A 24,032-nucleotide genomic window follows, 5' to 3' on the forward strand; every position below is an offset into this window, starting at 1 on the left:
TGGTTTCTTTGTTGTTGTTTCGCGTTTGCCCTCGACTGATATTCGTGATTTTCGTTCGCTTGGCGGCGGGTGCGCGTTTTTATTCGCCTTCCCGTTTCTCAGTTCTGTGATAAGCCGTGTACTTAACAAATCAGCGATTGTTGACAATCGCTAATGGCCAGTGTTTTAGCCAGAGAGATGCCAAAATAAGCCTCGAAATAGCAGTGTTTGGAATTGTGCAGTGCAGTTGGCAGTGCAGTTGGCAGTGCAGTTAGCAGCGCAGCAGCAGCGCATATGTATGTAATTTTATGTAATTGAAAAATAATTTCGCCTCTGCATCCGCTAATCTCAGACTTGGCTTTCGCCTTCAATTGCGCCTCGTTTGATCGTTTGCTTCAATTCCAATTCCAATCCCTTGACTCTCAATTGGCTTGGCGGGCGGGGCGAGAGACGAAACAGAAATCACAAGACGCGTTCTCGCCGCCAGCGCTGCGCTGGCGCTCTGCCTTTAACCCTTTTTTTTTGGTGCCAAAAAAAAACAAAACACCAAAAATAATCATCCAAAAATAAGGTTCTTTGTTTGTATTCTTTTTAATAAAGAAAGTTAAAAAACAAGTATTATTTCTATTTTTTTTTTATTAGTTTTTAAATATATATTTAAGCTCTTTGTCTTTTATCTTTGTTTAAATAATATAATGAGAAATATTCTTTTTTTACTTTTCTTTTCTTTTCTTTTAAAAAAAACAATCTAAAAATAAATAGTTTATGTTGGTCAAGGGTTTCAAAAATAAATAAAGGGTTAATAGAATTTAATTCTTGCATATCTTTGTTTATCTTTCTCATTAAAATATACTTAATAAATAATTAAAAATAATTTTATTTTTTAAAAAGATATAGTAGTCACCCCCTAAGGGGTTAAAGGTCTTGAATCAACACTCTTATTTCCCATTTTATTGATCAAATATTTGCGTCTACGTGTGCCGCTCCGGTGTCGCGGCGATTATGGAGCTCCACTTTATGTGTCAGCAGCTATTGTTTTTGTTTCTGTTTCTGTTTTTTGTTGGCCCCTCACATGTGTTTTTTATGAGAAAACTAACTGTTTCTGTTATCAGTGCTAATTAAACTACAGAAGAGAAATCTGTGAACTGATAAGCGACGGAGCGATCGGAGCGATAGGGGACTCTATAGGGCTTGGAACATCCCATCGATCAGAGCTCCTCTCGATCTAATCCATTATGATTCCAATTGTCCGGCCAATCGGTACCGGGTCCGGCTCTAATCAATCACCAAAGCGATCTATATTTAGTCCAAATAGTTGACGTTAATTGACCGCCGGGGCGGTCAGAACACCACACCCACCCTTTTAAACAACAAACACACACATAAGAACCAACAACCCAACCACCCACTGACCCTGTCATCAATTATCGTCCAGGTATTGGCCATTCTTTCAAGGGGTTTACACTAAAAACAAATAATCTAGAGAGGGGTGTAATAGATATCGATTTATATCGATTGTTGTCGATAAACAAGAAGTTATTGGTGTTTTTCTGGGTATTTTTAAGACAGAAAGTGTTAGTTGATTAGGAAAACTATTTATTTAAAAGCCATTATTGCCTTTTTTGGATTAATTTAATAAAAAATTTGATTATTTTTGTAAAACGATTAATATCGATTAATTTCGATTGCAATAAATAGTATTATTTAGTCCAAAGTACTAGAATTTGAAGAAAATTAAATAAATAATCTATAAAAGGGTATACAATATATCGATTTATATCGATTGTTGGCGATAAATAAGAAGTTATTGATGTTTGTTTAACATATTTATAATATAAAATGTAGGTTGATTGAAGAAAATATGTGATTTTAAGGCCTTGAAGTTGATTTATTGAATTTATTTAACAGAAAAATCAGTCATTCTATCAAAACGATTAATATCGATTGATTTCGATAGGAAAAAGTGCTAGAAAATGCTGAAAATAAACAGAAATCTTTGGAAATCTTTTAGTTTTTGGGAAATATTTGATTCTTTTATTAAAAATAGTTCCAAAATCTAAAGAACTCTATAGAATAGCCAGAAAATACTGACATTTGATAAAGATTAGAAAGCAAAACCCAAAAATGATAACAAATATATGTATTTCTGTTAATATCTTTATCTCAGGGCCTGTCAGTGTAATCTCTTTCCATCGAATTCCGAACAAGGCTGTCAATAAAACCAGTTTCCAAGCATTTTTTTTGCAAGTGTAGCGGAAGTTTTCTTTGTAAAAAATATAAAAAAATTATATAGAAGAAAAAAAAGAGAGAAAAAAGGGGTAGTATAATAATAAAATTAAATTAAAACCCATGGCGACAACAAATATTTGTGAAATTGATTACAGTTCTCCCATCTTTGTATCTCTATATCTCAGTATCTGTATCTTTGTATCTTTGTATCTGCTATATACTGGTATCTGTTGTATCCACAGGCTGGGCTAAAAAAATTTTCCAATTTGCTTAACTTGTTATGCGGGCCTTGTTAATGAGATATATCGTAGATTCTGTAAAGAGTCTGCTGTCGGTTGCCACCAGCCCCAATAATTGTTATATTACGGCTTTATCAGTGGACGGAGGAGAGTGGGGTGGGAGTACAATAAAAATAAAGGGGTTAACCCTATAGAAACTAGTCTAAAAATCTCTTAAAGGGGAGTCTAAGAAAATGTATTATATTCAAGATTTCTTTAGTTTCTTTTTTTTTTTTTAAAGAATATGGTAAGTTCTTGACTCTTACTTATAGAAGATATATCTTTTATTTGTAAGAGATCTATCTATCAGTAAAAGAATAGTGAAATTACAGCTGTTTCTAGATCCAGAAACTATATATTGTAGATCCCACCGACGGCTAAGAAAACAGACAACAGACTCCCACAGTAACTCCCCGAAGTAGCTTCTACTTTACGATCCATATCGTATTACCCGATACCCCGATTGGACCCACTAGTCACTCTATTCGATCCGTGGCACCTGCCACTGCATTCGATTAGCCATTAACCAGTTCCATAGAGCCATAGAGCCATTGATTCATAGAGTTTTAGAGTCGAGAATGGAGCAGAATCCGATACTCTGTGGGAGTCATTCATTCCCAGATCCCCAGTCGGAGAAGATGATACTTTTGTTTGTTTTGGATTGTGAGTCATATTTCAAAATATACGTCATTCCCGGGGGTCTATGGGAGCAGAGGGAGCAGAACTTCTGATAAACGAGGAAGGGGTGTGGAGAGTTTAAGTTTTTATTTCATTTTTACGATAAATTATTTTGTATTTTTTTAACCTTGATCCATTTATTGTTTCAGTTGCGCTTCAGTGCAGCGCCGATCAACGGAACGGATCCGGACTGATCTGAACTGGTGGTGGCCTCTAGGAACAGTAGCTTCCCGCCATGAAGTTCGCCGAGCACCTGTCGGCGCACATAACGCCCGAATGGCGGAAACAATACATCAACTATGAGGTGATACTTTGGATCTCTATCTCCAAACCATAGACTAACTATATCCTATCTTTTTCTCAAAAAAAGGAAATGAAAGCCATGCTGTACTTGGCCGTGGAGGAGGCGCCGTCGGTGGAGAGTGTGGAGGATGATGTCCTGAAACGGCACTTTGCCAACTTCGATGAGAATTTCTTCCACTACTGCGACAAGGAGCTGAAGAAGATCAACACATTCTACTCGGAGAAGCTGGCGGAGGCCACTCGCAAGTTCGCCACTCTGAACGCCGAGCTGAAGACCTCGCTGGAGGAGTCCGAGCGGAGTGCCAAGAAGTCCAAGGGCCAGAAGAAGAATGCCGCTCTGCCGGAGAGGAAGGCCCGGGAGCTCAAGTTGGCCTTCAGCGAGTTCTATCTCAGTCTGATCCTGCTCCAGAACTACCAGAATCTGAATCATACCGGTTTCCGGAAAATACTCAAGAAGCACGATAAGGTGGGGAAGGGATCTCCGGATTATTTATGATCTCTGCATAGGAACCTTGACCTCGTCTGGGAGGGATTAGATGGCATTAGATGGTGTCTGGAAGCGCAAATACCATGGAATATTATTTATATTTCAAATAGAGTCTAGAGTTCTTATCTTGAAGGAAATTTATACTTTTCTGGTCAGTTTTTGGATGAATCATGTCAGGGGCTAATCAGTCCGATGGAAGGGGGGGTTTACGCTGCTCCATGGAGCTTCTAGTCATAGGACTAATAGGGAATAGTTGAAGGTTCCTATCCAGAACTCGTATCTTAATTTTCTAATAAAAAGAGGATGAATTATAATCTCCACCTCCCTCCTCAGCTGCTGCGTGTGGATAGCGGCGCCAAGTGGCGACAGGAGTATGTGGAGGCGTCGCACTTCTTCACCAACAAGGACATCGACAACATCATCAACGAGACAGAGACCACCGTCACCGGGGAGCTGGAAGGAGGCGACCGGCAGCGGGCCATGAAACGGTTGAGAGTTCCACCCCTCGGCGAGCAGCAGAGCCCGTGGACGACCTTCAAGGTGGGCCTCTTCTCCGGCAGCTTCATCGTCCTGGGCATCGTGGTGGTGCTGTCGGCGATCTTCCACGAGATTAGCGGCGAGAATCTGAAGGTCACCTTCCGGCTATATCGCGGTCCGCTGCTCATCATCGAGTTCATCTTCCTCATCGGCGTCAATATCTACGGCTGGCGGTCGTCGGGCGTGAATCATGTCCTGATCTTCGAGCTGGATCCGCGGAATCACCTCTCCGAGCAGCATCTCATGGAGTTGGCGGCCATCTTCGGTGTGGTGTGGACTCTGAGCATGCTGAGCTACCTGTACAGCGCCAGTCTGGCCATTCCGGCCTTCATCAATCCCCTGACACTCACCCTGATCATGGTCCTCTTCCTGGCCAATCCCTTCCATGTGCTCCATCACGACGCCAGGTTCTGGCTGTGGAGGATTACGGGACGTTGTTTGGCGGCGCCGTTCTTCCATGTGGGCTTCGCCGATTTCTGGCTGGGCGATCAGCTGAACTCGCTGGTGACGGCCATACTGGACTTTGAATACCTCATCTGTTTCTACTTCACGAACGGCAACTGGACGGAGGCACGCGACGCCTCCATCTGCATGGAGAAGGACTTCATCATCCGGCCGATAGTGAACTGTTTGCCGGCCTGGTTCCGGTTCGCCCAGTGCCTGCGGCGATACAGGGACTCCAGAGAGGCATTCCCTCATCTGGTGAATGCCGGGAAGTACTCCACGACCTTCATGGTGGTGATCTTCGCCACTCTCAAGAGTTTCTACAGCTGTGAGTTCACTTTTCCCATCCTCTCTTGATTGGAAACTAATTGTCCTCCATTTCCAGCTCACTACGCCAGCACTTTCGACAATCCCTACACCTGGCTGTGGATCATCGCCTCCATTGTGTCCTCCTGCTACGCCTACACCTGGGACATCAAGATGGATTGGGGTCTCTTCGACAAGAATGCCGGCGAGAACACCTTCCTGCGCGAGGAGGTTGTCTACTCCTCGACGGTGGGTTAAGGGATGATCCTTCCAAGGTTCCACAATGTTAATCCTTTCCCTAATCCCCCAGGGCTTCTACTACTTTGCCATCGTGGAGGACCTGGCGCTGCGGTTCATCTGGGTGCTGTCCTTCTACCTCACCGAAATGAAGATAGTTAGCAGCGACATAATGACCTCAATCACGGGCATCCTAGAGGTGTTCCGGTGGGTTTTCAAATTTCTTTTATTCCAATCCCCAGAAGGACTAAGTTATCCTCTATTTCCAGTCGATTCGTTTGGAACTTCTTCCGACTGGAGAACGAACATCTCAACAACTGCGGCAAGTTCCGAGCCGTGCGCGACATCTCGATAGCACCGCTGGACTCCTCCGATCAGGCCCTGATCCTGCGGATGATGGACGAGGGCGATGGCGTCATCAATCGCTATACGAAGACCAACCGGCCAAAGCCGAAGAAGATCAAGGATCCGGAGAAGCGGAGTCTGTTGCAGCCGCGCGGCTCCATGCCCGATCTCCGGCTGGATATCGATAGTAAAAAGTTGTAGGATCGCCATCGTCGTCCTCCTGGTCGTCCTGGTCGTTGCCTCAGTGCTTCCTATACATATATATCTACTATATATTCAGCGATTTTGCGATACGACTTGAGGAAACTGAAACAGAAACCGAAACTGAAACAGAAACTAAAACCACTATCGTAATTAATTTTTTTTCTTAATTTGTAATCTGTAATCTGTAATCTGTAATCTTTAATTTGTAATGTTTTTTGTGTGCGTTGTTTAGCTAATTTTTTGTATATTTAGTAACTAAGTACTTAAAGTCGAGGAGCAATAATTAGTCCATAAGATTGTTTTTTTTTTAGCATTCCAATCGATGCGGTTAACTAACAAGAAGCAACAAAAAAGACCAAAACCTATGCCTTTATTGAACTCTTAACCTCTGAACCCTTAACCCCTAAACTGCTAACTGTTAACTGTAACCTTTAACCCTTAACCCTTATCCTGTTATCCTGTTATCCTTAGAACGGCAGTATTAGTACTTAAAAAAGGCGAAAAAAAAAACAGAAAAAAAAAGACAGAACCTGCAGCTCTTCCAACCACATTCCTATATCTGTTTCTATATCCTAGTTTCCGCCTGATATACCATATATATCTCTGATATATCTACAGACTGTGCTATAAATTATAAACTAAAAACTTAAAAACTTGAACTGAAATTAAAACAAAAATTGTACATAAGTATGTGCGGTGTGTGCTGAGAATTTTGTAAAAAAATCCAATAATTAGATGTAGTTTTCGACTCGAAACGTTCAACGTTGTATACCATCTATATAGAAGATATATCTCTACAGGATCTGTATGAGATCTGTGTAGAATATATATATGTAATATACCCCTAGGATTAGTCCTTTTTGTCAGATATATATTCCATCTAAATGGAAAGACTTTTCATGTCAATTCTTTGCCATAAAATTTTTGCACAAAATGGGGGGCTTGTGACAGGCCCCTCCTTATACATACACTTGTAGAGTATCCTTAGACCAGGACACTGGTCCAGGACCCACACACCCACATACACCAAGCAGAAGCCTCAATGTAATGTAAACTCTCTCCTCCTCCTCCTCCGCATGATAACAAAATAAAGACGCCTTAAAAGTATAAACCAAAAAGAAAAAAAAAGAAAAAAGGATTCTCCTCCGATTCTACTCCTAGGACACGTTCTCCCTGACACCGGAGACCAGGGCCGTGCCGCGCATTATCCAGAACTCGGGATCGTTGTTGCTCTTCAGCAGAACGGAGAGTATGAAGTTGGTGGAGTGGCCGGTGGTGGAGAGGACACCGGATCGCTGCTGGGTCTTGTAGAGGGGCGCCTCGTACCGGATCTGGGGGGACATCTCCAGGCAGGGCTTGAACTTCACCACCGGCAGCCTGGTGTAGAGCTCCCCGAAGTTGGCGTCACACAGTCCGCCCTTGCTCAGGTCCCAGCGGGCCGCCTCGATGAAGATCCCGTGCACGTGGATGACGGCGTCCGTGCACTCCGGCAGATTGCCATACAGCTTAGCGTCCTGGGAACAGGAGGGGAGATTCAATAGGGATTAGGGATAGTCTAGAGGTAGGGATAGGAGGGAGTCATCCAACTCACGCTCTTGTTGCTCGTGTGCATCTCGAAGAAGTCCTGCTGGACGAGCTCCTTCTCCACTATTTCAAAGTCTATCTTGAGGGAGTCGATGGGCAAGATCCGGCGACGGGCGTAGGTCTGCAGGATGCCGGTGAGGAAGGACTGGGGGAAGAAGAAGCCGCTGATCCAGTAGGAGCGCGGTGCTCCGTTCTCCGCCCACTGTTGGATGAAGTCGATCCGCCGCTGGAAGTCAGCGATGTAGCTCGGCAGCGGCTTGATGGACAGGAAGCTCCGCTTGGCCCAGGATGCCGGCACCAGGTTGGCCAGCAGCGCCTTGAAGACGTTCTCCAGCTCCTCGGACATCACCACCAGACCCTTGATGGCCTTGGACAGGTTCGCCAGGCTGTCGTGGATGATTCCCAGCGAGATGTTGAACCGATCGATCTCCTGGACGAGCACGATGGTGAGCGATGGCACCTGGCCCTTGCTGTCCAGCTGGAAGGACATAAAAGGATACAGTTTGGGTCTCCTCGTGGGGATAACTCCACTACTTACCACCGAGAGGGTGTCGTGGAGAGGCTCCCGTTGAATCTTCGTGACCAGGGCCTTCTGGATCCTGGCTATCACCTGCTGGGCGATCTCGTTCTCCGCCGCCTGGCCCTCGTCGGCCGCCGACCTGGGCTGGCCCAGCAGCAAAGTGCTAATGAAGAAGTCCGTCTCCTTCGTCTGGAAGACGATGTTGGCGTTCTGGTTCATGCCAAAGATCTCCGGATCCTCCAGCACCGGGAAGTTCTGCACAAACGTGGCATACTCCACCAGGGTCTTCTTCCTCGGATCCCGATAGTTGCTCTCGCCGCGACAGTACTTGTACTCCGGATGGATGATCCGCTTGGAGGAGAAGATCATGAGGATGGTGCGGAGACAGCGCAGATCCCAGTAGTCGGTGACCCGACCGCCCCACGTGATCTCCCCGTTGATGTAGAGTATCGCCTCCCAGGGTATGTCCTCGGCCACCTCCCGATCGATGAAGAAGTCCAGCGTCTTCAGGCCGCAGTCCCGATCGCTCTCGCTGAACTCGTAGGTGATGTTCCATCCCAGTGGCCCGAACTTCCGCCTCTCCAGGAGCACCGCATGGAACATACAGAGCCCGAAGACGATGGCCCGCCAGTTCCCGTTCTGGATGTGCTGCTCGAAGAAGTCCGGCTTGAGATCGGCCAGAGCGCCCATCACGTTCGCCTTGATGCCCTTGGGCGGCTCGTTGGTGATCTTCACCGAGTTCTGGAGGACGCTAATGGGGAACGTGGCTATCGGCATGGAGGAGAGATAGAGCCGGAACTCGGGATTCGCTTTGGTGATGCCCAGGGTCAGGTTGCGGACAATAGTCTCCAGAGTCTGCATAAAGGACGTGGCCAGATGGCAGTTCTGCAGGAACACCCAGTGGCCCAGTCTCAGACTCTTCTCGATGAGGTTCTCCGCCAGCGGACCCTGGCCCTGGCCCAGGGATATGGAGTAGTACTTGTCCGTGAACTGCATCTGGGTGGTGAACTTCAGGAAGCTGGACATGGGATCCGATCCGGTGGACAGGACAAAGATCAGTGGAGTAATCGCTGAAGTGTCCAGGTAGCTGGAAAGGATACCAATTAGAATCTCTGGAAGGGAAGAGGATATCTGGACATCTTACACCGTGCTGAGCTGAGTTCCGGCTCCCGCTTCCGTAAAGTACTTCCCCACGGTGGCGTTCAGATAGCAGACGATGTTGAGGAGGAATCTGGGCTTCCGGAAGACGGCGACGAACATCAGCTTGCTGAAGATCCTCAGCCGCTTGTTCCATTTGTCCGTCGGCGGCTGATTCGTTCCCGCAAAGTCGAACTCCTCCCGATTGTCCATCAGCTGGAGGAAGAAGGGCTTGTCCAGGTCGTTGGTGAAGCCGGAGAAGACGTCCGGGAAGTTGTCCTCCAGATAGATGCACGTGTCCCACTGCATCTGGCTGAGCTTCAGGTTCGGCGGCATCTTCTTCGGCCGGATATTGCCGACGGCGCCGCGGGTCAGGAAGTTGAACTCCTCGTCGGTGACCCGCTTCTCCTGCCGCTCCACGGACAGGGCCAGCAGGAAGCTGAAGATGATCTTGTGGTTCTCGAACAGGCCCCTCGATATGTTGTCGAATATGGCCTTCAGTTCGTCCACCATCAGGTTGGCTATCCGCACCTCCACCGTCTGGACGGGATGGTCCAGTCGCAGGACATTGCAGAAGACCTGCGTGAAGTACTTAAGGCTGTACTGGTACATGGGATCGATCTCGGCCAGGCCGGCCACCACAAAGTAGAGGATGGCGCCGCGCGATGCCAGGATGCGGTAGCGTTCCCGGGATGCCGTAATAATCTTCTCCGTCTCCTCGGTGTCTATCAGACGGGCGGCGATGATGAGAGAGGTTTCCTGGAAGAGATCGGAGGGAATATAATCAGAATAATGGATCTAGGAACTCCTTAAGCCCACCTTGGCATCGTTGAGGGTCTCCACCAGCTCCTCATCGTCCAGGATGTTGCCCTCGGAGTTGAAGAGCAGCTTCAGGACCTTGTCCTCCAGAGCCAGCAGCTGCTGCTTGTCGGCGTTGATCTTCACGACGAGATCGTTGCGTTGGATCTCCATGGCGGGCAGTTCGATGGCCACAATGTCCCTGAAAAGGAAGAGGTTGAAGGATCAACTTCCAGGATGAAAAGTAAGAAGATACCCACGCCAGGAGCTGATCCTCGAGACCGCTCTCCGTCACCAGGAAGTTCACCAGCGTCACGTTGATGCAGACCTCGGGCAGGTAGTGGGGATTGGGCAGCTTGGTGGTCATGTAGAGCTTGAAGTTGTCGTCGTAGTCGATGACCTGGTCGCCCAGCTTCAGGTACACCCGACCCTCGAACTTGTACGTCTCCCGCTGGAGGATCGGGCGCAGCGATGGATCGATCGTCTCGTTGATTTCCTCCAACAGGACGGGATATCCCTGCCGGACACTGTTCTCCAGGACCCGCATCATGCTCGGATCGGTCATCTTGATCACCTGGAGGTTGTTGCCGCCCTCCATGTTCCGGATCCAGCGATTGGCCTGCTCCTGGGGATCGATCATGAGGGCCCAGCGGAGCGCCCTGGTGGCATAGATGCCGTTCTCAATGGATATGTTGTCCTTGGGCAGGCCGTCGACGTTCCACTGTCGCATCTCGTAGGGATCGCCGAGCACCTTCAGCAGATTGAAGTCGCCGCTGGAGGGGATCTTGTACTCCCGGCACTTGGTCACCCACAGGGCGCTCATGTCGCGCCGGTACTCGTGGGAGAAGGCGCCCAGATAGGCGACACAGGCGGCGGCCACCAGGACATCACCGGGGACACAGGCCAGGTCGCCTGTCAGCGACTTGACGGTTTCCCGCCAGCGCACCTGCTCGTCGGACAGGGCGGAGGTGAGGCGGCCGGCCCGATTGATCCGGCCGTAGGTGAGATCCACATTGTCCTGGATCACCTGGAACTCGCGCTGCTTCTCCTCGAGGCTGTCGCGCAGCGCCTGGATCTTGGCCTCGACGGCGGCCAGCTCCTTCTGCTTCTGCCGGAGGACGGTCATCACCTCCTTGAGCTCCGCCTCGGCGGCCTCCTTGCGCTTGATCTTCGGCTCCACCACCTTGTAGACCTTGGAGAACTTGTCCATGGCTATCACCCACATGCTCACCGACTTGGCCACCTTGGAGACCTTCTCGAATTTCTGTAGGAATGGGATGGCTCGTTAGGATTAGGGGGATGAGGTACTCCTCTAAGCGACACATACCGCTGGGACAAAGTCCTTGTGGTCGATGTACTTCTTCACCTTCTTCAGGGTGTCCTCCTTCATGTGCTCCTTGTCGTACTCGAAGAGCCGCTTGATGAAGTTGATGTCCGCCATGATGGCCTTGGCCGAGGCCCAGGTGGGTCTACGGGGAGGGGATACAGATTAGTTCACAAGGAGGAGGATGGAGAGTCCTGGAAACTCACTTGGCACCCAGTAGGATGCAGACCGCCTCCATGCAGAACTGCACCAGGGCGGGGGGAGTCGTGAAGGACTTCAGCTCATTGATGTCCGCCTTGGTGAGGCCCTTGAGGGCATCCTCCGCCTCGCGCAGCGCCGGCATGGCTATCTCCAGGTCCTTGCTGGCGTCCTCGGATATGGCCTGGGCCACCGCCGCCTTCTCCTTGGCATTCGTCTCGTCCTCCATGACGCTCTGCTTCACAGCGTCCGCCTGTTTGGTCTCCTTGGTCAGGTTATCCACCAGGGACTTCATCAGCGCGGACTTCTCGTCCAGCTGGGGCACCATCACCTCCAGTTCCTTGCCCATGACAGCGATCTGCGGGAGGAGAGGGCAATCCCCTAAAGAAATCTTCTACAAAAGGAGCAAGGATACCTACCACTTCGTTGGTTTCCAGCAACTTGTTGAGTCCGTTGGCGATGCGCTTCCTCTTGGCGATGATCTCCATGTTCTTGAGCTTGAGGAGGTTCTGGTAGAGCTTCAGCAGCTCCAGGTAGCTGCTGGGGGTGGTGTAGTAGTGCCTCTTCATCTCCTTGTAGAACCGCACCGAGGCGTCCTCCACCGTCTTGTGCATGAACACCGTGGTGCTGGCGAGGGCCACCCGGTCCTCCATCTTGGGGGCGATCTTGTTCAGCAGCCCGAGGGCCACCGAGTAGAGGGCCTCAGTGGGCCAGCTGGTGAACCAGTCGATGGTCGTGCAGTTGACCAGCGATGGGAACATGCGGCATCTCCGTCGGAAGGCGTCACCCACAGGACTCATCGACATGACCACGTGGAGGTTGTTCCTCACGCGGTTGATGAAGTATTTGTAGATCTCGTCCCGGTTGCAGGGCTTTAATGATAAAATATTAAAATGAAGACTATTTTTAAACAGGAATTAGTTAAAAAATAGAGGAATTTAGATCCTAATGCCATCCAATCCTTGAGAGAAATCAGACTTCTTTAAAGATTTCCCTAAAAATCTTACATTTAGAATAAAGTGTCTAGAGGGAAGTCTCTTTTAAGAAGATGATGAGTCCTCTAGGACCATAAGGATGTGTCCTCCCCTAACCCTATCCTATAGCTCCCTCCTGACCCCCACCCACCTCATCCTTCCTATTCTCATTGCAGGCATCGCGGGCATCCAGAATGATCTTCTCGTACTCGTCGCCCTCGAAGAGATTGGGAACCTCGCCGGAGTTGAGGATGTTGTTGATGTCCTCCAGGAACTCCTCCTCCACAATCTGGCTGTCGATCAGCAGGAAGGTCACAGGCTGGTTATCGATCTAAGGACACACCATGAGATAGAGAGATAGTCCTTGGAAACAAAGTGGAAGACTAGTTACCCCTGCAATCCTGTAGAGAACTCGCAGATCCTCGTGGAAGGCATTGAGGTCGTAGTTCCGCCTCATCTCGATCTGCCAGCAGTTGTACTCGTTGACGTGGGAGGCCAGTCGGGTGAGGGACTGCTTGCCCATGCCGGCCACACCCACCAGGAGACCGTTGCCCCGATCGCTCCGCAGGAGACGCGCCAGCCGCACCGTATGCTCCATGGCGTCCTGGAAGAGGATCAGCTTCATGCCCTTCCCCACGGCTATGGAGTTGTAGTCCACGATGTAGTCGTTCAGCACGCTCTCCAGCTTGGTGTGGTCCTTGATCTCGTCGTAGATCCTCTCGTTCTTGGGCTTTCCGAAGACCATGAAGTCCCCGAACAGGATCTCCGGCTCGTCATCCCCAATCACCTGAAAGGAGGGAAAGATTATAGAGACTATACAGGACATGGAAGGACGATCCTCACCTGGCGATGAAAGTGATCCATGCAGACGTCCTTCATGAGCCTCTTGAAGAGATTCTTGTCGTCCTGGTTGATCAGCCGATCGTGGAAGACGCGGGTGGTCTCGTGGTAGAACAGCCTCAGGATCTGGCTCTCCTGGTTGTAGTGGAGGTTGCTGGCCTGCAGGATCCCCTGGATGCACTTGGACAGATCCCGCAAGTTGAAGATGTAGTGGGATCGGTCGGGAGTCGGCAGCATCACGTTGGCCACCCGCATGTAGACGTCCACACAGGCGTTCACCATCGGCTCGGAGAGGGCGCGGATGGAGGCGGAGAAGGTCTGCAGGAAGCCGCGCAGGATGCCATTGAAGATCTGGGTGAGGGTCTCCTCGTTGGGCTTCGGCAGCGAGAACAGGGCAAAGTGCCGGACGAAACGGGGTGTTAGGGGATTCCGGCCACCGCCGGGCGGGGCGCAGGCACAGCCCAGCACCACGTCCAGGATCTCCTTCCAGAAGAGCTTCTCCCGGTCGTAGAAGCCCGTGAAGTCGAGGAACTGGCGCAGCAGCTCGATGGCCGGCTGGGCGCCATAGGTGTCCAGTTTGGGCATGTTCACGTCGTCGATGAAGACGATCACCGTCTTGCCCACCGGAGCACCCAGCTGGGTCCTCTTCCGCTTCTCCAGCGGCCCCTCGATCATCTCCTGGGTGCGGACGCTGCTCGTCTGGGCGGAGAAGTTCAGGATGACGGGGATGACCTTGCCCTCGCTCTGCAGCCGCTTCATACAGCTGATGGCCAGCACCGTCTTGCCCACTCCCGTGTCCCCGGTGACCATCACCGGCATGTTCCTCTTGAAGAGCAAATCCGCCACATAGCTGAGGGAAAAGGGATGGACTTTAAAGGACAAGATTCTGGGAAGGATTAGCCCCTAGCTCACCCGTATTTGGTGGTGTCCACGGTGGGCACTTGCATGTCGTAGTAGGAGATCTCCGGATCGAAGTGGAACTTCTGCATGATCTGGTTCCAGGTGCCCCAGTCCTGCTTCTCCAGATCTATCCGGTAGTTCCACATGGAGAGCTTCGGAAGTCTAAAAAATAAAAAATTAGTTAAAAAATAATTTAAAAAATAAAAAAGGATGAGAAGACACTACTTCATATTGGGATGCTGGCTCATGGCCTTGCTCCACTGCTCCTCGAAGGACACCTTCTCGGCATCCTTCAGGTTGGAGGCGATCGCCCAGAGCACCGTCCAGGCGAAGATCTTGGTGAGCAGCTCCTTGGACGGCTCCTCGCCCATCGTCTTCCAGTTGACGGCCTCCAGCTGGGACGAGGTCAGGTTGCAGCACAGTCGCACCTTGGAGCCGAGCACCTGGTGGATGGTGTACACCGCCCGCTTCCGCTCGATCTTCAGGGCCTTGTCGAAGTAACCGATGAAGAGCTGGTACAGGAAATCGGCCATAGGAGCTGGCAGTTTCTTGCCCATGTCCACTTCCCGCCAGGTATCGATCAGGGGGATCCAGCCGAGGTCACCGGGATCGACGTAGACCATTCCGCAGCGGGAGACGGTGGCGGGGGAGGCCTGGAGCAGGTCCTGCACCTCGAAGAGCATGTGAATCCAGGCGGTCAGCTTGATGCGCTCCGAGTTGGCCAGACAGAGCATCTTGTTGTCGTCCAGCACCGTGTTCAGATTCTCAATCCACACGGCGTCCACCGGCCCATCGCACATGATCCACTGATGGATTTCATCTGGAAATGGGCATGAATTTCTTTAGAGGATTAAGGGAGGCACTGGCTACAGTATGAAGATGACTCACCCTCCACCAAGGTGGCAGTTCGCACCGCCAATCCCAGCAGACCGTCCTGCCACTCCAGCGTCTTGGCATCCACATAGCCGTACAGCTCGTTCATGGTCACCGCCTTGGGATTCATGGTCTGGATGACCACCGGGCGGAAGTTCGGGTCCTGGATCTCGTTCTCGAACAGGTGCGACAGGGCGAACTCCAAGGCGTGCAGGACCACGGACTTGCCGCCTCCCGTCGGGCCCACCAACATCACTCCCCAGCGGACGCACATCGTCTCGTACAGCTGGAGGCACTTCCGGATGGTGGTGGGCACCGGCTGCAGGAACTTGTTGCGGAGTCCCAGTCGCAGACTGACCTCCAGGTGGGGGTGCTCGGAGTCGGGCAGCTCCACGCCCGGAAACAGATCGCTGAGGATGCCCCGGAAGAGCACCGCATCGTCCGCCAAGAACTTGGGAATGTTGGAGTCCCGGAGCGCGGCAATCAGGGTGATGTCCTCGCGCTGATTCGGGGAGGCGCGCTTCAAGGCTCCGGCCATCACCAGGACGGACTTGACGGCTCGCATACCGAAATCGTAGTGGTTCTGCTGGCTGAGCTGCTGGCTGCAGAGCTGGTACATCTGCACCATCTTCCTGGCCAGGATTTTGGGGTCCTCGAAGCCCTCCGAGTACAGGATGACCTCGGAGATGAGGGCGTAGTCCGGCACCATCATGGAGATGGGTCGGAAGAGGGCCTTCAGGTTGTCCGGCAGCTCAGTTCGTCCGGCGTAGCCGGGATTCATGGTGATGAAGACGCAGCAGGAGCGATTGATCTTGATCTCGCGTCCCTCGAAGATGAAGCTATCAAAGGGTGGGGGATTAGTCAGGTGCTGATGACCAGGAGGAGGAGGAGGAGGAGGAGGAGGACTCACCGCTTCACCTTCATCGCCTTGGCCGTCCGGATGGTGATCAGTTGCTGGGCAATCACGGACAGCACCTCGATGTCTATGCGGTTGAACTCGTCGAAGCAGCACCAGGCTCCGCACTGGGCCAGGCCCGAGAAGAAGCGACCCATCATCTTGTAGTCCAGGCCGTCGGAGCAGTTGAAGACGACGCACTGCTTGGCCAGAGCCTTGGCCAAATCCTTGGTGGTCTCTGTCTTCCCCGTGCCGGCTGGTCCGGCCGGAGCGCCGCCCAAGTCCATCTGGAAGGCGCCCATCAGGCACAGGTAGCAGCGATCCGTCAGGGGTGTCAGCACCAGGACACCGCCGGCCCCCAGGTACTCGTAGTAGTACGGAATGTTGGCCGCCGCCATCCGGGAGTAGACCGTTTCCGTTTCATCTGCCCAGTAGAAGCGCAACATCTTCAGCCAGTTGAAGTCCGTCCTGAAAGGGATCAGTTTATTAATTAGTTGTCTGGTTAATCCTCTCCAGAAATGTCAGTTACTTACGGCTTGGCCACCTCCTTCTCGATGAGCATGTGCACCGAGTCCTTGGCATGCACATCGATGGTGATCAGCGCGCACAGGATCTTCCTCAGAAGGGAGCTGATGCTCTTCCTGGTCAGAGCGGCCAGTGCCCCCAGATCCTTCAGGCACTTCATCTCGAACTTGGCCATCTTCTCTAGGATGTTGAGGGGATTCCGCTCCTTGCCCTCGTAGATCCGATGGATGTCGGCCGCCCACTGCACCTGGGAGACGGTGAGCACCACCTGATTGGGATGATCCTGGAACCAGTCCTCCCGCTCCTTGGCCGGATAGCACTGATAGCCGAAGCGCATGTACCGCTTGACGGACACGAACATCGCCTCCTCCACCTTGGAGAGCCACTCCTCGACGGCGCCGCGCGCCTTCAGGCCCTTCCCGAACTGCAGTTTCTCGCCCTCGGGCGACAGGAAGGCGATGATGTCGTTGGTGGCCACCATCTTGCCGTCGCCGCCCTCCTTCTGGCCGAACTCCAGCCGGTAGATGGCGTCGAAGCACTTGCGCAGATGCGGCTGCACAGCCTGGGGTATCCGGGTCTGGGCCAGGATCTCCAGCAGTTCGTCATTGGAGAGGAAATAGAATCTGTCAAGGATTTGCTTTTAAAATTACTGTCCAATTAGGAGGGGCACCTCATACCTTGGGAACACCACTCGCTTCACCTCCAAATAGGCCTCCAGTCCACGGGATATCAGGTCCAGGAGACGATTGTTCTCCACGAGAGTCTTGTAGACGTCCACGCTGGACATGGTGGGCAGGGCGAGGGCCACCTTCTTGGCCTGCCGGACCGTCTCCTTGAAGCTCTTGTCGACGGTGAAGAACATCTTGGCCTCGTGGGGCAGCTGGCGCTGGATGTCCGCCGAGGCGAAGATGGCCTCCAGGTAGATCCAAGCTCCCTGGCAGTCCATCCAGGATTCTGCAAGACAAAGGTATTAGATGCTAGGTACTCCAGGGACTACTCATAAGAGGCATGCCCACCGAAGGTCTTGGCAAACTGGTCCATGGCTGTGATCCATTCGTCCACCTTGCCCTTGATGGGACCCACGAACTTGGAGGCAGCTATCGTGTTTATGTTCACATTGGAGTCGTCGAGGACGGCCTGCAGCTCCTCGGTGCCCGCCAGGATGAACACATCCTTGGCGTCGTGATGCGACACAATGGAGAGCTCCGTCTCCTTCCAAATGGTCTCTATCGCCTTCAGCATGTTCTCCAGTTGGACTTCGCCGGTGGCCTGCGAGGAGATCTGCATGAGTGCCTCACCGATGGCCAAGTCGTCAAAGGCATGCACGTCCTCGTACGTCTGGATGATGATGTCCTTCTCCTGGAAGAACTTCCGGTTCAGCAGGTCCTCGATCTCCGTCCAGTGGCGCTACAAAGAGGGGGAGGAGCATGAGCTTTAGGATTAGGATCTGGTGTGTCCACTTACAGCTCTCAGGTTGGGATTTCTTAGGTAGCCAATGACTGGTAGCTTCTCCTTGAACGCCTCCGCCGAGGCGTGGAGCACGGGCACTATGTTGTTCTCCGGCAGGTACTTGGCAAACTGGAGGCAGTTCTTGATGGTCTTGGCGTTCAGATCCAACATATCGGCGACGTTCAGGGTATTGAAGTCCGCCGCTATCCACTCGGCCAGGGACTCCTCCCACTCGGTCTGAGTCCTGTAGAGATTCTGTCGCATCCGGATGTCGTAGAAGCCGGAGGCCATCTCCTCGTACATGGTCAGATCGATCTGGAACTCCTTCTGATAGCCGAGGAACTCATCAGCCCGCTCTCGACATCCATTCAACCGATCCAGCATCATGTCCAGCTTAGTCGTCACAGTATGACGGTTGGATTTGGCCTGTAAGTAGGATAATGTCAGGATATTTCTGGGATTTCCTCAAGTCTTTCTCTAGATACTCACATCCAATAGCCAGGGCTCCAGTGCCATGATGGCCACTTCGTGGATCTCCTCCTTCAACTGGGCAATATCGTCCTGCATGGCGTCCTCCAGGCGATTGATGAACTCCTGCCGCTTCTCCTTGATCTCCGCCAGCGTCTCCCGCGTCCGGTTCAGGTAGTCCTCGGTGTCCATGTAGTCCTCCTTGGACTCATCGTCGATGGGTATGCTAAAGTCCTTGATAATCAGCAGCAAGTCATGGACGTAGTCAATGCCCTTGAAGATATCGTCCAGCTCGGAGTCGCAAGTGTCCAGGAACCGAATATGCGCCACAATCTCGAGGGTTTCGTGCGGTTCGTAGCATATCCTGCCATAAAAGTCCTGGGCCTCCTCGTACAGTCGCGTCGTCTCCTCCTCGGCCAGCTTGGGCAAATAGGTGGCCAGGATGTTCTGGAGGCGGGAGCAGACCGGAGTCACTGTCTCCTTGAAGTTCGTCTGGGTTAGCTTCAGTAGACCCAAGTAGATGTACTCCAGGATGCCGTCCAGGGCCCGGACATTGTTGCAGTATCGATCGCAGTAGGCACGCAGGAGTTCCAGGTCTAGAAGGATAATAGAGGTTATGGAATATCCTTTTAATCCTATATTCTGACTCACCTCTCTCTGTGTTTAGAACTGTGGGATCTGTGCTATTGTCCACTTCGAAGTTCTCCCGAATGCTGTGGAATCTCATCGTGTAGAGACGAGCTCTTTCGTAAGCTCGGCGAATCAGAACAAACATGTTTTTCCTGAAGGAAACAAAGACATTACGGGATAAATAAATAAATTTAATTATATTCCCAAATAAACTTCAATTTCCTTGGCTTTTTCATTGAAAAAATCATATTGCAAGAAGCTTTTAAAAAGCAACGCCATTTTGGCGCTCGATAAGTGATATCGATCAAAGTTATCGGACAGTGCTACCACAATACTTCAAAAAAGAAAAATGGCGGACAGAGATGGCATTATAAGCCTTATATATAATACTGACAGGGATATTTATTTAAAGTTATTCTGATCCCAAATCGGATGAGAAAGGGGTCGCCCCACAAAATCTTGAAAAAAATTGAAAAAATATTTTGTGTCAGGATTTTGATGCAGAACGACGGGGAATCGATCCACAAATCGATTAAAGTATTCCGCTTGAGAATCGGATGGGAATTGGCTGAGATATAGCTATTGTCCTTGGCCAGATGGGGAGATCCCGGATTTTACAAGGGGTCGCCCCACAAAATGTTGAAAAAAATTTAAAAAATATTTTGTGTCAGGATTTTGATGCAGAACGACGGGGAATCGACCCACAAATCGATTAAGGTCTTCCGCTTGAGAATCGGATGGGAATTGGCTGAGATATAGCTATTGTCCTGGGCCAGATGGGGAGATCCCGGATTTTACAAGGGGTCGCCCCACAAAATGTTGAAAAAAATTTAAAAAATATTTTGTGTCAGGATTTTGATGCAGAACGACGGGGAATCGATCCACAAATCGATTAAGGTATTCCGCTTGAGAATCGGATGGGAATTGGCTGAGATATAGCTATTGTCCTTGGCCAGATGGGGAGATCCCGGATTTTACAAGGGGTCGCCCCACAAAATGTTGAAAAAAATTTAAAAAATATTTTGTGTCAGGATTTTGATGCAGAACGACGGGGAATCGATCCACAAATCGATTAAGGTCTTCCGCTTGAGAATCGGATGGGAATTGGCTGAGATATAGCTATTGTCCTGGGCCAGATGGGGAAATCCCGGATTTTACAAGGGGTAGCCCCACAAAATGTTGAAAAAAATTTAAAAAATATTTTGTGTCAGGATTTTGATGCAGAACGACGGGGAATCGACCCACAAATCGATTAAGGTCTTCCGCTTGAGAATCGGATGGGAATTGGCTAAGATATAGCTATTGTCCTGGGCCAGATGGGGAGATCCCGGATTTTACAAGGGGTCGCCCCACAAAATGTTGAAAAAAATTTAAAAAATATTTTGTGTCAGGATTTTGATGCAGAACGACGGGGAATCGATCCACAAATCGATTAAGGTATTCCGCTTGAGAATCGGATGGGAATTGGCTGAGATATAGCTATTGTCCTGGGCCAGATGGGGAAATCCCGGATTTTACAAGGGGTAGCCCCAAAAAATGTTGAAAAAAATTGAAAAAATATTTTGTGTCAGGATTTTGATGCAGAACGACGGGGAATCGATCCACAAATCGATTAAGGTATTCCGCTTGAGAATCGGATGGGAATTGGCTGAGATATAGCTATTGTCCTTGGCCAGATGGGGAGATCCCGGATTTTACAAGGGGTCGCCCCACAAAATGTTGAAAAAAATTTAAAAAATATTTTGTGTCAGGATTTTGATGCAGAACGACGGGGAATCGATCCACAAATCGATTAAGGTCTTCCGCTTGAGAATCGGATGGGAATTGGCTGAGATATAGCTATTGTCCTGGGCCAGATGGGGAAATCCCGGATTTTACAAGGGGTAGCCCCACAAAATCTTGAAAAAAATTGGAAAAATATTTTGTGTCAGGATTTTGATGCAGAACGACGGGGAATGGATCCACAAATCGATTAAGGCCTTCCGCTTGAGAATCGGATGGGAATTGGCTGAGATATAGCTATTGTCCTGGGCCAGATGGGGAAATCCCGGATTTTACAAGGGGTCGCCCCACAAAATCTTGAAAAAAATGAAAAAATATTTTGTGTCAGGATTTTGATGCAGAACGACGGGGAATGGATCCACAAATCGATTAAGGCCTTCCGCTTGAGAATCGGATGGGAATTGGCTGAGATATAGCTATTGTCCTGGGCCAGATGGGGAAATCCCGGATTTTACAAGGGGTAGCCCCACAAAATCTTGAAAAAAATTGGAAAAATATTTTGTGTCAGGATTTTGATGCAGAACGACGGGGAATGGATCCACAAATCGATTAAGGTCTTCCGCTTGAGAATCGGATGAGAATTGGCTGAGATATAGCTATTATCCTGGGCCAGATGGGGAGATCCCGGATTTTACATGGGGTCGCCCCACAAAATGTTGAAAAAAATTGAAAAAATATTTTGTGTCAGGATTTTGATGCAGAACGACGGGGAATCGATCCACAAATCGATTAAGGTATACCGCTTGAGAATTGGCTGAGATATAGCTATTATCCTTGGCCAGATGGGGAGATCCCGGATTTTACAAGGGGTCGCCCCACAAAATGTTGAAAAAAATTTAAAAAATATTTTGTGTCAGGATTTTGATGCAGAACGACGGGGAATCGATCCACAAATCGATTAAGGTATTCCGCTTGAGAATCGGATGAGAATTGATGAAGATATTGGTTTTATGGCTCATATTTCATATTTCATATATTTTATATTTAAAAGCTACTGAAAATCTTAGTGTAATTAAAATATCTTAAAAGTTCTTACCGATTATATTGAAACTTAATGTCAGCTCTTAACAAATAGTGCAGATCTGGGGCTCCTTCGTAAAGCACTTCCTCCTGGCGACCCATAATGGAGGGCCTAAATAAAGGATCTTAAGGACCAAAATACCAACAAAAAATATAAAAAACCCACTGTGTATATTGCGTAAAGAAAGGATCCGTGGTAAATGGATGAATCTCGAGCACTGTCTCCAATATCAGGCCTGTAATACGCTGGAATATTATCCTGATGACATCCTCCGATGGTTCCACATCGATCCGATCCGGCAATAGACGCAACATGGCCAAGAAGAAAGGACTCTGTGGCTTATCCGGCGGACGTGGCTTTTCGATTTTCTTATCGACACGCTCGTGTTTGCTGATATCCGCCTCCGAAGGACCAACCTCGTCATGGACCTCAAAGGCCCAGGCCAGATCCGCAAAACTCTTGATAGTTATACGATATAGCATCTGGTAGACCATCATGTCGCAATAAGTTAGGAAGCTATTTATAGAAAATTTAATTAAAATACTCTTTAAAAACTATCTTTAGATCTCCTTACTTTGTAAGCGTTTTACAGAAGGCCCTTTTTCGTGCCCTGTCCATAAAACTGTGAGCCTCTCGCATTTTTTTCAGCGAAGGATAATAGTTGATCTCATCGTCAGGATAAAAGCCACGAGCCTGAATGGCATCCGTACAAGCTCGAACTTAAAAAAAAATTTAAGTATTTATTCAAAATAATAAATATCTTCATAACTCACATATAGTTTTGCCAATAAATTCCCGAAAATCTGTAAATATCCTGTGCAATTGCTCGTAAATTCGCATATGTGTCTCCAGGAAGTAGAAAGGATGCCAGTTCTCAACATTGCTGACATTCACAAAATTCAAACGTTCCATTTGAACGATATCACTTCGCATTCGTAGAATCGCTTTCGCCAATTGTGGAATTACGATAAATAGATTATTTTGCAAAAAGTCCCGGGCTTCGTTCAGTTTCCGCCACTTGATCGTCTTCTCCCACACCTTGAATCCCTTCCAGAGTCGAAAAATGGAAAAGGATCGTATCTGGATGATGCTCAGGAACTGTTCGAACTCCTGCTGCCATTGATCCAGAGGCGTGAAGAAGTTCTCCGAGCAGTGCCAGAAGGTGACACCATGCCGGGTCACGGTGTAGAAGGGTTCGTAGGTGTTCAGGTCCCGGTACTCCACCAATCGGAGACTGTACGGCGTAAAGTATTCACTGTCGTGGGGCAGCATGTAGTCCATGTAGACGAAGGAGTCGTCGGGCATGTTGCGCATCCGATTAATCACCAGATTTAGATCCGGAATGAGTGAGGCTCCGGTGGTGATTTTTGTGGAACTAGGATTGCGAGATTTTCCTCCAACTATCGTAGTGTTTTTGGTGCTCTAAAAGGATAACAATATATATTAGCGTTTTAATCGATTGTGTTATCGGAAACACCGCATCACTATTAGTGACGATTATTTCGATAACTGGCCTAGAACCAGTTGAGAATTCTAGTGGCAAAGAATCGGTTACCTACCTGGAAGTTGAGTCGGTGTTTGGTCTTCTTCTGCTTCCCACCACTCCGCTCACCATCGCCCGGCGAAGGACCTCCGATACTGCCATCCAGATTGTCGCTGGCCCGATCCCCCAATCCCGTAGCATCGCTACCCAACCGCTCCATGGACATCCCGCTGGCTCGGTCGTCGTTGGTCATTCGTGGGGTGTTTATTTCACTGTCCCGATCCGTCATTCCGCCGGAGCCCCCAGCATCGCTCCTTCTCGTCTTCGACTTCCGCTTTACACGCCTCTTCCGGTCTGTGAGTTCGATACCATTTCCGCTTCGGAGTCGTCTTCCGATTTCAATTCCATCTCCGCTACCACCGCCGTCGCCGTCGCCGCCTCCGCCGCTGACACGAAGGCCATCTTCTCTGCCAAAGATCCGGTCCTCATCCTCCTCGTCATCGGAATCCCGGCTGGACATTTCCGGGCTTTATGGACTGTAGTAGTATGTGGGTTATGTTTTGATCGGTTTCGCACCGACTGACAGCTGGGGCTTTTCCGGTTT

General features: G+C 49.8%; 2 protein-coding genes across 2 annotated transcripts; one reads left to right on the forward strand and one right to left on the reverse strand.

The window, feature by feature from the left end:
• Positions 1-6,388, forward strand: LOC6502281 (xenotropic and polytropic retrovirus receptor 1). The gene is made up of 7 exons (XM_032453507.2): positions 1-275; positions 3,314-3,468; positions 3,535-3,933; positions 4,288-5,263; positions 5,321-5,490; positions 5,552-5,685; positions 5,748-6,388. Exons 2-7 carry the CDS (start codon positions 3,400-3,402, stop codon positions 6,022-6,024), a joined length of 2,025 nt encoding a protein of 674 aa, XP_032309398.1. The 5' UTR covers positions 1-275; positions 3,314-3,399; the 3' UTR covers positions 6,025-6,388.
• On the reverse strand, positions 6,206-24,032 carry LOC6502126 (dynein axonemal heavy chain 6). The gene is made up of 27 exons (XM_001966124.4): positions 23,505-24,032; positions 22,719-23,367; positions 22,520-22,664; positions 22,111-22,461; positions 21,961-22,056; positions 19,164-19,294; positions 18,534-19,108; positions 18,060-18,470; positions 17,612-18,002; positions 17,273-17,549; positions 16,604-17,218; positions 16,086-16,538; positions 15,191-16,014; positions 14,528-15,122; positions 14,315-14,464; positions 13,406-14,252; positions 12,954-13,349; positions 12,714-12,893; positions 12,008-12,460; positions 11,597-11,946; positions 11,394-11,535; positions 10,327-11,330; positions 10,088-10,268; positions 9,276-10,027; positions 8,150-9,218; positions 7,619-8,089; positions 6,206-7,541 (listed from the first exon to the last, which is right to left on the reverse strand). The coding sequence occupies exons 1-27, from the start codon at positions 23,946-23,948 to the stop codon at positions 7,185-7,187; spliced, it is 12,309 nt and encodes a 4,102-aa protein (XP_001966160.3). The 5' UTR covers positions 23,949-24,032; the 3' UTR covers positions 6,206-7,184.

This window comes from Drosophila ananassae, chromosome XL, assembly GCF_017639315.1.
Source record: "Drosophila ananassae strain 14024-0371.13 chromosome XL, ASM1763931v2, whole genome shotgun sequence".
In the NCBI taxonomy this organism is placed as follows: domain Eukaryota; kingdom Metazoa; phylum Arthropoda; class Insecta; order Diptera; family Drosophilidae; genus Drosophila; species Drosophila ananassae.